This window comes from Pogonomyrmex barbatus, unplaced genomic scaffold (assembly GCF_055798465.1).
Source record: "Pogonomyrmex barbatus isolate J1 unplaced genomic scaffold, ASM5579846v1 scaffold3, whole genome shotgun sequence".
Taxonomy (NCBI): domain Eukaryota; kingdom Metazoa; phylum Arthropoda; class Insecta; order Hymenoptera; family Formicidae; genus Pogonomyrmex; species Pogonomyrmex barbatus.
This window is the reverse complement of record NW_028297127.1, coordinates 11682482-11695231: the sequence shown is the minus strand read 5'-3', so window position 1 is coordinate 11695231 and position 12750 is coordinate 11682482. Positions and strand designations below refer to the sequence as shown.

General features: G+C 36.3%; 1 protein-coding gene across 5 annotated transcripts in view; it reads left to right on the top strand.

The window, feature by feature from the left end:
* Nucleotides 1-10662, top strand: part of LOC105422558 (Smg6 nonsense mediated mRNA decay factor) — a 97138-nt gene extending 86476 nt beyond the window's left edge. For all 5 annotated transcript variants that reach the window (XM_011631979.3, XM_089080088.1, XM_089080087.1 and 2 more), the window contains 3 exons: nt 4348-4568; nt 5490-5571; nt 5944-10662. In XM_011631979.3, coding sequence (XP_011630281.3) covers nt 4348-4568; nt 5490-5571; nt 5944-6080 — 440 coding nt within the window. In that variant the 3' untranslated portion in view covers nt 6081-10662. The remainder of the gene's footprint in view (nt 1-4347; nt 4569-5489; nt 5572-5943) is intronic.
* Nucleotides 10663-12750: the final 2088 nt, after the last annotated feature.

Genomic DNA, 12750 nt, shown 5'->3' with positions numbered 1-12750 from the left:
ACAGTGTCCGCACGGTTATATATATGTGTATAAATTTATATAAATTTTGCAATTTTTTTTTACGAGCTAAAATCTTATAAGTTCAGCTTATATCGCCGAGATAAATTATCTCATTTTAGAATTAATAGAATCTTAATATGCGATATGTTTAATTGTCGGGGTATTTAACGTTGAAAAACTATTGTAATTGATGATGATGATGGCTTTTAATCAAAGTTTTTTCGAGGCGCAAGATGGAATTTATTTTTACAAAAAAGGTAATGATGCGGAACCTTGATGCAAATTGTTCATAATAATCTCTCAATTTAAATCTTATGATACTTGACTGATATATAATGTTACGTCATAAAAATTGTTAATTATTATTTCCATATCAATTTAATGAACATTATTTGATGCATCAAGATATCGGTAACTAAATTTACTATTATATATAGAAAGACACATGTTAATGGACAGACATACGATAATTCTCATTTAATCAATTAACAGAAATATTCAGTTTTGATTAATTCGATTAAAATATAGATTAAAATTTAGTTTATCAAAAATTTTTTTAAAACATAGAATAGAATTTATTTGTACTTTGATCTTATAGTCAAGAAGGGGAAATTTTTTAAAATATAATTCTGTAATCTAATATTCTGGAAAATAACTATTTTATAATGAAAAAAAATATTTTTTTTTCCTAAACAATTTGATATAATCGGAGTTAATTTATTGAACAGAAGGCTAACGTAACAATAGAACACATCGCACGTTGTACACGGCATGTCTTTTACAATACGATAATAATATGTATACAGGATGCTTGTTTCTGTCAATCAGTTAGTAATGATGACAACAACGATGACGCATGACAGGACGGAACGACCGGTTCTTTCTTTTTTTAATAGTCGCAGTTTATAGACACTCGCTACTCAGCGAAACGCAATCAGCGATAAATTTACAATCTTCCACGGCGCGGCTGACATTTTCACGGTGGTTTATAGTAATGCGTCTGGAGTTACGGCTGTGACGACAAGACGGACATTCGGAGCATTTGTTGCCTCGAGAGCGTATATCTTAGACCGCTCGAGCCTCTAATTCAAGTTGTGATGTATTCATTCTGTGAATAGTTATCTTAGAACCTGTATCTGACTTTCAGACATATATACAAATCATTTTCCAGCGAAGTTATAATCATTTAATTCACTTAATTAACTGAAACATCGTATTATACGTAATGTGAAAAATGATTTTTTCTTTTCTTTTTCTTTTTCTTTCTTTTTTTTTTTTTTTTTTTTTTTTAATAAATCAGTATTGACGAAGTCTCTTGACGATGATCATGAAAGTTGCACGCGACACACTTGCTTTAATGTTCGATCGAAAACAAGGCTGATGTCAAGGTTCAAGGCCGCTGAAAATCGAAAGGCTCATCAATCATCATCGCTATCGTCAATTAACGGTGATCTAATCGTTGATTCAGCAGAATCGATTCACGGTGCAAATCTGGAGACGGCATTTTGCGGAAGCTTACGTCACTGTCCTATTTTGTCATGAGCTATCCGTCGATCTTCTTTGACGGAAGAGCTTCGAATGTCGAGACGTTTGTTAGGCGAGGTCGTGGCCGTTACGTTAGGGCAAGGACAATCGTCTTACTTCGAGGATTTTGATGAGTATTATAGTGATCATCAATTGGTCATGGCTCATCATATTTGTTAGACTTGTTAGACTGCTTACGTCACTTACGAAAAAGTTATAAGGAAATAGAGCAGATAAAATATTAAAGCTGAATCTTAAAAAAGTTGAGATGAATAAGCATGCTAGAAGAAGAAAATGAATGAATGTAAAATGAATGAAATGGATTAATTACTCGTTACAAAGGGAAGAGATTGTTATAAAATATAACACATTTACATATATACACTCGCAGATTTATACGAAATAGTTTATAGTTCATAAAATTCACAGAATTTTTAGTTTGCAAAACATATCTTTACCGTTTGGAAAGTTTTATCACTCTATCCTCGCATTATTTTATTTTGGTTAGAAAATATGCATTTATATGCATAAACAGTTTTGTATGCACTGTTGTAAAAATAATAGGGAGCCTCAATTCACAGGATTAGCTATTATGGGAACTGGTGAACATGCAAAGCCATAATCGTGAAAAATCATAATCACGAAAATTGAAAAACTAAGACAATATCTCGAAAAACAATCTCGAAACCTCAAAAAATTAGACAATATCCCGAAAGGAATCATAATCCTGAAATATGAAAAATGATATAATATTCCGAAAAATTATAGATCAAAATGAACATTATCCTTTTCGGAACATTATCCTTTCGGATTGTCTAAGTCTTAATATTTGGGGCTTTTTGGGATTATCATTAAATTCATTAAATTTCGCTCTTAAAATAAATTATTTAAATATAGATTGCCCCACAAGACGTACAAATATTACATTTTAGATTATGCTAAAATTTAATATTCTCTGGAAATAGATTTAATATTCTCTGAAAATCGCTAAGATTATATATTATATTATAGATAATTGCAAAAAATTAAGATTGATTTTTTAAATTCTATTTGTTGTAGAATAATTATTTTAATTTATTCTAACCGGATATTATAATTTAAAGATTAATTATCGTATATGTCGATACTTCAGCAACAGAATATTTATCACGTAGTGATAAACGATGTCTGCAAGCCTAGATGATAAATAATACCATTTCCCCTATTCTCTCGCCTCGCAGTTATTCTTTCTATTTCCGCCCCCCTGTCTCGCAAACTTCATCCACTGCCGACCGCCCTTACCAGTTCGTTCGGAGGTCGGTCTGAAAGGAGGATAAGGCTGGCAGCCGGTTAATTTATCGAGTCGGGGAAAGTTTGGTGAATCTCCTATTTGCATTTTCCGTAGATTGCTTCTCTGTGCGCGTTCGCGCGGCAATCTGCGGCGAATGAAATTGATAAAGCTCCCTCATAACACATTCACGATAATCCCACTAAAACAACTCAATATGTCTATTTGTACAAAGAAATACAAATTAGTAGATAACAAGATGAGCTACGAAATAAAATCAAACTCTAAAATTATTTTATTTATCACATCATCTGTTTGGAACAAATTTAAAACTCTTGATTCTATTTCTTTGTAAAAATTCTATTATAAAGCTTGTAAGTCGTCTTTAATTAATTTCTAAAGTTAACAAATTAGTTAACTGCCAAACTGTAATCAGTCGGCAATATTCTCTTCATTCACGAGCCCTTACTTGTTATTAATAATGATAATGAATGTTCAACTATAATAAGATCGCTCCTGAGAAAAGCTTTATTTTCTGCTCGGGATGGTTACTTTTTCGCACTTTGTGCACTTTGTTTCTCCCTTTCCTTTTTGTCGTTTGTGCGAGTCGTGGGGTCGAAAAACGAAAGTGCGCCTTCATGCAAAATCGGCCGGCGTGCTGCCCTTTGACCTCGCCGGCTAGTCGGCCGACCACGGGCCCGTCTGGCTCTGGTCGATGGCGAGCAACGGTGAGCGTTCACAGTTAGGTTCTCACGGCTCATACATGAATGCATGTATGCGGCTTGAAACGCTTGCGATGGAGCTCGATGGCAACGGCATACTGCAGACTGCCTTCTGGCTACGATATCGGTACGGTAGTCACCGATCGTCGGAGAGAGTGGCTTTTGAACACAACTGTGATGGCCCTTTGCCTTAACAGCACATCGCCATCCCATTTTCCTCAATCTCGTCCGTGAAGACGAGATCGATCCGATGTCGAGCGAATACATGGCAGAGGCGTGGTGGCAATCACAGATTCGATTTTTTTCTTAAATCTTTAGATTTTGTATTTAACAAGAAAATTTTAAATTTTGCGTTGTTCACTTATGAAATAGAAAATTTCGTGTGGAGATTTGTCAATCAGAGATTTGAATCAATCAGATCTTTAAATGTTTAGACGAATTTTGTAATAAAATGATGCGAACAAAATTTAGAGAATTTGTATTTATAATTATATATTTAGTATTATTTTTATATCTCATATTTTATAAAGATTTGCTACTTTCAACATAAATATAAATTGATGTAATAGAATATGTGCTAATTTAATATAAATTATAATAATAATAATCATGTTTTTTATAGTAAATTAATGTTTTTCTGTAACGCATAGTTTCTTTTCTTCTCGGTCGTTGAACTTAAATTCTGAATATTCACGCTTTTTTCGTAATAATAACTAATTCAACAATGATTAACCTTGATTTCTTTGTAATTTCGCGAAGCGTGCACGCGACACGAATTTCAACACGCGCGTCCTCTCGCGCATGTTTCACAAGCGGAAATATTTTTGGTTACAGTACTAAATGAACTCGAGGGTCTGGCTCGAGGTGCCGACGCGAGAGATTGTCCTCCAGCGTCGAGAGCGACTCTAAATCCCGAGCATGTGGCGCGAGTTGCCGAGAACGCCAAGGCGGCACTGGCCTTCGCGAGAAGCCGAAATCCGGCGATCCGGTGCTTAACCACGAGGGGCACCGTTCTCACATCCAGTACTTTTACAGTCGAGGAAGACGTCGACAAGGTAAGTAAGAAACAAGACGAACCTCAGCGATTCGATACGCTTAGCCTTTTAAGTAACTGTATTTGGCCGAGGTATTCAGAAGGTAAATTTGCATCGATCATTGACCGCAACTAGGTGTAGCACTCCGATGTACAAATCTGTTTTACATTTTTTTACTTATTTCTTATTTAATAATTTCAGAAGACTTTCCGAAATTGCCGCGGCTCGAAGATGAGTCGCTTATATGATTTTCCTCTTCTGCATTTCGCATTTTTTTCTTAACTTATTAGGAAGAAAGTCCGATTAATTATTCATATTCAAATACTCTTTAATCCAATATTTGTCATTATGTGTCATGATTTATCAATTCCAATTGACACATCTGTCTATTTCCATTTCATTAAGCAGATAATACGATTTTGAATATTAATAGCGATTATAGAATTCGTTCCGACTTGATTTGAATACTAGTAAATTATCGAGAGGTCATTATTTTCATCGGGATTTTACATCTAAAAATTCGTTCGTGGCATGCCACGACAAGCGATAAAGCAAATCGATTGTGACATTCAGTCGATAGGATTCTAACAGCCATACGCGGAAAGTAGCCATGGCACAAACCAGTCGTTTCGAAGATCAATGGTGGCAGAAGAGGGGGCAGACACTCGAACACGGTGTTCATTGAAGCGAATGTTAACGAATGATAACGAGCCGAGAACACCCACGTGGTGTACGTGCAAAGTATTTTTTGCGGGTATTTACGGTTTATACCTAGTTATTTCCGTACTAATTTTCGTGACGTAATCGAAGACTCAATTTTAATGATAATTCTGCGACGAACACGGAAGCTCGGTCCTTTTAACTACTTGTCACAACTTAAATGGAATGTAATTATCTACTGAATTCATCGATATATTCGGAATTTCAATTATCTTGTTCTAGGATGGATTGACACGGAACGACGACAGGATATTAACTACGTGCCTCAGCCTTTGCAGGAGCAACAAGGATCAAGCAAACGCAGGTAAGTATCTCGAACTATATTAGAACGCGTTAAAATATCGTGTTTTACAAAAAACTTCACTTCACGATTAAATGTTTTATATATTTGATATTCTTTTGTGATTTTACTTTTTACTGCAGAAGAAATTATTTTCGTCTATACTAAAGTCTACATTTATCAAAAAATATCTATAGTTTAAATCTATAGTTTTAAATTTAAATTTATTAAAGATTATGTAGAAGAAATCTTCTTTGTTAAAGAATATCTAAGAAAAGAGACAATATTTCGTGAGTTTAAATTTATTGAAAACTTTTGAGACGAGAATACATAATACTTAGTAACGGGAGATCGTAAGCTTAATAAAAAAATTGGGAACCCCGGTTGTCCGAACAGAAGAGGGACAGCCGAGGCGTTTGAGACGGGAGGTGGTTCTACTCACGGAGGACCGGAACCTCAGGGTGAAGGCTCTCGCCAGGGACGTGCCCGTGAGGGAAGTTCCCGATTTCATGCTGTGGGCTGGACTCGGCTGAGACGGCATGACGTGGTCGCAACAAACTCCGATTCTCACCTGAGAAATTTCCCGTGTTCCCGCCGCGCGAACCCGACCAAACGTCAAACGAGACCAAACGCAACGAGAAGAAAAACAAAAAGAAAAGAAGAAAAAAAAAAGAACGCCCGTCATTGCCGATGGATCTTCGTCGCGGATCTTTTTCGCCAATTGACCGTTGACTATGCGGGCACGACGTTATCGCATAAGTCCACCGCAGGTTGAGTATTCAGATTCAGTCTCCCGATGGTACTCCCCCCTTTTTTTTTCTAAATTTTTTTAAAGTCCTATCACGGAGAAACCGCGAAGTGCGGTGAGCAAGGAGCGAGTTCTATAGAAGAAAAAGCAAAGCGCTCACGGTCGCGTAAAATTGCGAATGAAGTACGGTACGGACAAAACGGGAAAAGAAATAATGTCGGAGCCTGTCGCTTGCCGTTTCGCTTGCCGGAAACGCGAGCTATTCGAAGGCTCCTCGAGAATGAGCGTGACACTACCTATCTTGTAACACTAACTGTTCCGTGTATCTCGAACGTGCAGACATAAAAATCCCGAAGAGAGTCTTTTCACACGAGGACCGTGTAACGGACGGTCCGAAAGACACGTCGAATCCAGGACATTCATAGTGTACACCGAAGTAAAATCATGAGACCAATCCGAGGGGAACGTGAATGTATCGAAAAAAAGCGAAGAAACCGGTATAAAAAAAAAATACTACTATTGTCTTAAAGTATTGTCACTATTTGTAGATTTCTTTTTATCGATAGCACGGCCGCCTATTGCGACCGGATGATTATTTTCTATGATTTTGTTCGCCCATATTTACTATGTTCAGACGTTATTATTAAAATTTTTATATCCTATATACGGTGTGTGGTTTGAGAAGATATGATGCGTTTGTCGTTTTGCCAGTAATTGCAAAATGTATCTTTTTACGCGTTCCGCGTAAGTCCACCGTGACATTTTCCATGAAGCGATTCCCCCCCCCCCTCCGTTTCTTAATGTTGAAGTCATTAACATCATTACCTTTAAGCTGCCATAAAGTAAATTATTAACGACGATTTATTTCCAACGAGTACTATGTGTGTCGTCAGGAATATCACCAAGATTGCAATGATAATCGATGTAACGTGATCATTGATCGTGTGCTCGATCGTCGTCGATCGATAATCACCTTCGATAACATTAGAAACGATCGAAAATCGCTTACTTTCGAAAATCGACGTTGGACTACGTTGGACTACGATCAAATCTAGATAAAAATTATATTCTGTTTTTATTATATATATATATATATATAATATATATAAAATTTATATATAATAAATATTATATTTTATATATAATATATATAAAAATATATTTATATATATATATATATAAATATATTTTTAAATAAAATTAATGATTGATAATATAATTATAATTTAAAATAGGTTAGAAGATTGCTTGTATTTAGTATCGAAAGTATATTTTACATATTAGTTATAGATTTTCGAAGATTTTCTTTCGATCGTTTTTAAGTGGATATAATTGACATATTTCTTTTTTTTTTGTTACTTTCGAGTATTTGCTTATATATCTGTATATTGGTATAACTTACTGGTTTACTGGCTTAAGATTATAGGAAATAACGAAAACGACGAAAACTGATTTTATTACACAGAGAAAAGAGTGAGTTACATGATTGCATAACCGTATGGTGTTCTTTATAATATCAAAGACTAGCTTTTATCGATAAGTAAAGAATAAATGTATCCTGCAAATGTTGTCACGATCGCTATTATAAACATTCCGTGTCGGAATCGTGTTGATAAGGTTTTTGATGTTACTTTTACTCGGCTTTGTCGAGGTGCGATCAAGATCACAATTGAGTGCGAAGATTTGCAAAAAATGGTTCGCGTGACGTCGAATCGAATGGAGGTACTGAGATCGTTTTACCGTCACGATAAATCCTCCGGAAAACGCAAATGCGACTTGCGCGCCGACGTCGGTGTTTCCTTTTTTTTTTTTTTAAATATTACTCGATTTTGCCTGATACGTATACGAGTTTATCTTTCGGGAGAAACCTTTCGGAAGCGCACAGCGGTCGAGGCACGCGCGCGACCAGCAAGGAAATGCGGGACCGATGATCGAGTAGCGAACACGATGTCCTATTTTTCAACAGAGATAAGATAGTTACTTAATGCTCCCTAGTTTAGTAAAGAATGCGTGTGAGAGAGAAAGAATGGAAGTGAAAAAGAGACAGAAGGAGAGAAAGAGAGAGCGAGAGAATGGCAATTAGATTAACGGAGGAGGACAGAGTCGGCGGAAGGGGGAAAAAACGTTCGACATACTAAAAATCGTATCTACGATAAATCTCGATGCTGTCCGAAGTCTTGTCGGAATTCCTGCGAATTAAATCGAATCGGTAAGTAGAAGAAGAGCCCACCCACTGCATCACCCGGGCAGAATTGTTTCGTTACACCGTGATGTTTACGCTTGAGAAACCACATCGTTCGGGCAGAAGAAAGTGTTGTCGATTAAGGGTGTCTGTTCACCGGTATTTTAAGGCCATGTAAGAAGCATATTAAAATATCTTTACCGAACTGTCTGGTGGGAAAATATTTTCTTTCCATTGCAAAAAAAAAAAGGATATCTGCGTACGAGGACTCTACTATTACTTACGGATTAATTATTTCTCGACGAGGAAGATACTATTGCGCGGAGTAGGATAGCGTAAATTTACTTTTTTTGCGAAACGCGTTGAGGTCTTATTTAAGTGTACTACTTCTTAATGTCATCACGAGGAGATGGTGAAGTAGCATTCGTCAACGATACTTCACAAGATCCAAGATCGGCACGCTGAGAGGACAGAGGGAAAAAACTCAGAGAAAGAGAAACGCGAGCTTCGCGTCTGCGAAATTATCCATTCCTCTCGTCCTTCGGCGTGTCCGTTTGCTTTGACGTCTTTTTCTTTTTCCCTGTCACCTTCTTCTCCCCCTCGTCGTCGTTTTTAGCTCAATTTTTTATTCGAACCTCCACGGCGAGAGAAAGTGCGGCGTATATTGATGGAGTTTGATGAAGCCCGCTCGAAGCACCGACGACACTGTACACTGTCATTGTGTTTCACTAATTTCTAAGTATAGCCTTTCGTAGCCTTTTTAATGTGCGTACTCGGTTGCCGTAAGCGACCGACAATTAAATCGGTGGTAGACATTCAAGATGTAAAAGTATGCGACAGATGGGCGAGCGAAATCGATTGCGCGAATGCACCTTGCAGTCGAATATATAATAAGAATTATTACAAAACACTCGTCTTCTTAAACCGACCAATTCGAAATATTTTTACGATTAAAATAAATCGTAAAAAATTACAATTAAGTTGGACAGTATCTTAAAACGTTCCAAATTCTGTAAAGTTTATTGAGTAAAAATTTTAATTTTATAAGAAGTGATACGTTATATATGTTTGGAAATATATTGCATATTTTTTTTTTAAATAAAGTTAACACTTTATTATCTGTTATTTTTTTCACTTTTTATCTCATTATCTATTACTTTTTCTATCTATTATTATTTTACAGAAAAGAATGGAAGAGTGTAAATAAGATATTAAAAGATGAAATTTAAATAATTGTCGAATTATTTTGCATTTCACATACGATCGGTTTTTAATGAAAGTGTTTAGTGATAATTTTTAACACCTAGCTGTACGGGATAACGATCAGGGTATAGTTGCAATTGTATTCCGGGCATATCACACAATCACACAATATATTTACAATATTATCGCAATAGTTCTCTTCTGCAATAGTCACAGCGGTGCAATAGACTCTACCCATGAATAAGCCACCTTGATAAGACTATCCGTCCCCGAGCATCATTATTCATTTTTACTGTTTTAATATAACATATATCTTCACTCCACTCACTCTGGTCTTTCCAATTTTGAAGTTGCATACGTCGATTATTAACTACTCCTACGATCGGCTTGCGCGCGATCGAGTTCATTGTTAGCCCGTGCTTGTGAAAGAGAGAAAGAAGAAGAGAGAGAAGTTGAGAAACGCCTGAGAATTATAAATAGACGTTTGACGTAAGATAGACGTTATGATTTTTAGAGCCGATTTATCTCGGAGGTGGACAAGCGAAATCCCGCGTTACATTTTCTTGGCGCGCCTTCCGCTTCCGAGATAACTCTTGCACCGTAAGTGTACCTATATCCACATTGTATATAGGTATATATAATTATATATAATTAAACACACTTATATATAATTATACATATATAAATACACTCACCGATTTTATGCTAGATTCTCGCAATATCTCTAATAAATCTATATACGTGTATTATTATGCGACGAAGCAGAAGAACACGATTCGTTTGTATTTCGTCTCAGAAGATATTTGCCGATAATGCGATACGAAAATTATGAAATGATGGTGAGAAAATTGTAAGGATGACGTTACGAGAGAGCAAAAAGTTTTAGGCTAATCGTTTATTACATATTATGAAAAATGTCGCTACTAATAGTGTTACCACTTTGAATATTCAATAAAAAGTTGAGACTAGCGTTATTACATTATGTACCTTATAATTATTATAATTATATGATATTTAGTATATAATACTCTTTATTGCTTATTAGAGCGATATTTTCAGAATCTACGTCAAAACCTATCCAGTTCCTGTTCATTTTCTGCTTTCTAGTAAATTAATCTTTAATTTTAATTATCTTCTATTCGGCTGGCGACAACGTGTAATTTTTATCGGGCCATTTACGACTTTGCGAAATTGGAATCCGGCACGTCGGGCTTTTCGAGATTAGACCTGTCTTGCGTGCTCTTTACCTAGTTCGCGAGATTTAGATTTGCGAGATACGCGAAGGGGATATCCTCGTCCCATGATAGAGTCGTTAACATGCTCGACCTCGTTATATCTTCATCGTCAAAGGTTCGCGCACGGTATTTCTCTTAGGTGCACGACTAAGGTCATCTCGAGTATTACTCTTTTTCTTCACGAGGTGTGTGCAGATACGTTTTTCAGGAAAGCCACGAGCGACGACAGGCACCGTTATAGCATCATCACGGCAATATGTGCTTGTTTCTTGCCGCGATCGGTAAATTCCAATATCCATTATCGGCATCACGATTCCCTTCGAAGCGTGAGTCGTGCCTTATGTCACTAATTATCTAACGATTTTGTCGCATTTTTAGATTAGCTATATTTGACTATTATTCGTTTTTATCTTTGAGTTTAACTGTTTCGCCTAAAATAAAAATTTGCATATAAAAAGATATTTTTATTATATTTCACTCTTTCTAATTAACGATACGAATTTTATAGATTTACAATCGATAAAAAGTGATAATTATTAAAAGGGAATTATCAGTAATTACCAGTGACTTTAAAAGTTTTAGGTAAATTAGAAGTATAAGTAATTGAAAAGTATAAGTAATAAATGGTAGACAATGATCTGTTATAAAGATATAATTAATTAGATATAATCTGATATAAAGATTCAATGAACATATACAGTACGAGAATACCGCGTTTCATGTGCTTCAACTTTTGATGTCCTAAATATTTATTTGTTCGATTGCTTTTAACGTCAGCATGCGATAGTTATATTATTCGATGGGATTAACTTTGAAGTGTCTTAGCGATCAATGGCGGACAGTACGTTTCCGGTTGAGCATAGTCAACAGAAACAGCAGGAGAAGCAGCACGTTCTCCGTCCGGCAAGAGAGTCCGGCAAGATCCAGCTATTTTTACCCAGTCAACCTTGAAGCCGCCGCCGCCGCCGCCGTCGCTGTTGCTGCTGCTGCAGTGATCTGATCATCAATAAAGAGACTTATCTAATTCTAAGAAAGACGATCGTCTGTCGCGACTAAAGGTATAAGTGCTCACGTATACCCATCGACGCTGTACCGTGAAAGTGTACGTAACGTGACGTAGACTCAACAACTTAGTCGGGAGACAGACGATGTCAGAGATATGGTTGCGAACCATTTAGCACTCTCAGAATTATTTTTATAATTACTTTCGTTTCTTTTACATATGATGATAAATCTAAAAATATAAAAGTATATTAAATTTTTCATCAAGACATTCGTCATATTCGTATGTGTTTATCCGTAAACTACTTTTTCGTTATAACATTCACGACTGTTATTAGGTAGATATTTAAAATTTTTTTTTTCTCAATATCAAGTATTGATTTTATTTTTTACAAATTTTAGAGTTAACGAAAATTCCGATGTTCAGTCACAGATAGACGTGCTTGTTTCGGGCTTTTTATTAAGTCAGTTTAATCGAATTATGTGCAAACAAAAATTCGAGCGAATTGAGAGAGAAAAAAAACCAAAAGAGAAAAGGCGGAGAGTTATATGGTAGCAGTCGTGAGATAACGTAAATTCGCGCGTGCTATCTGATCGGACAATATCTCGCGATACTACGCGCACTGGCGAACGGGGTGACCCGCATACCGAGTTACCTCGTCCTCCGGTCGGGACCGATGCAGCGAGGATGAGTTTGCGTTGCCTTGCCGCTTGCTATTGTCGATCGTCGATATCAAAGATGAAGATCCTCTTTATTAGCGCGAACATCAGAGTCATCGCGGTGTTTCCTCAGTTGTGTAAAATTCCGTAATAAAAGTCTATTTTTTTGTACG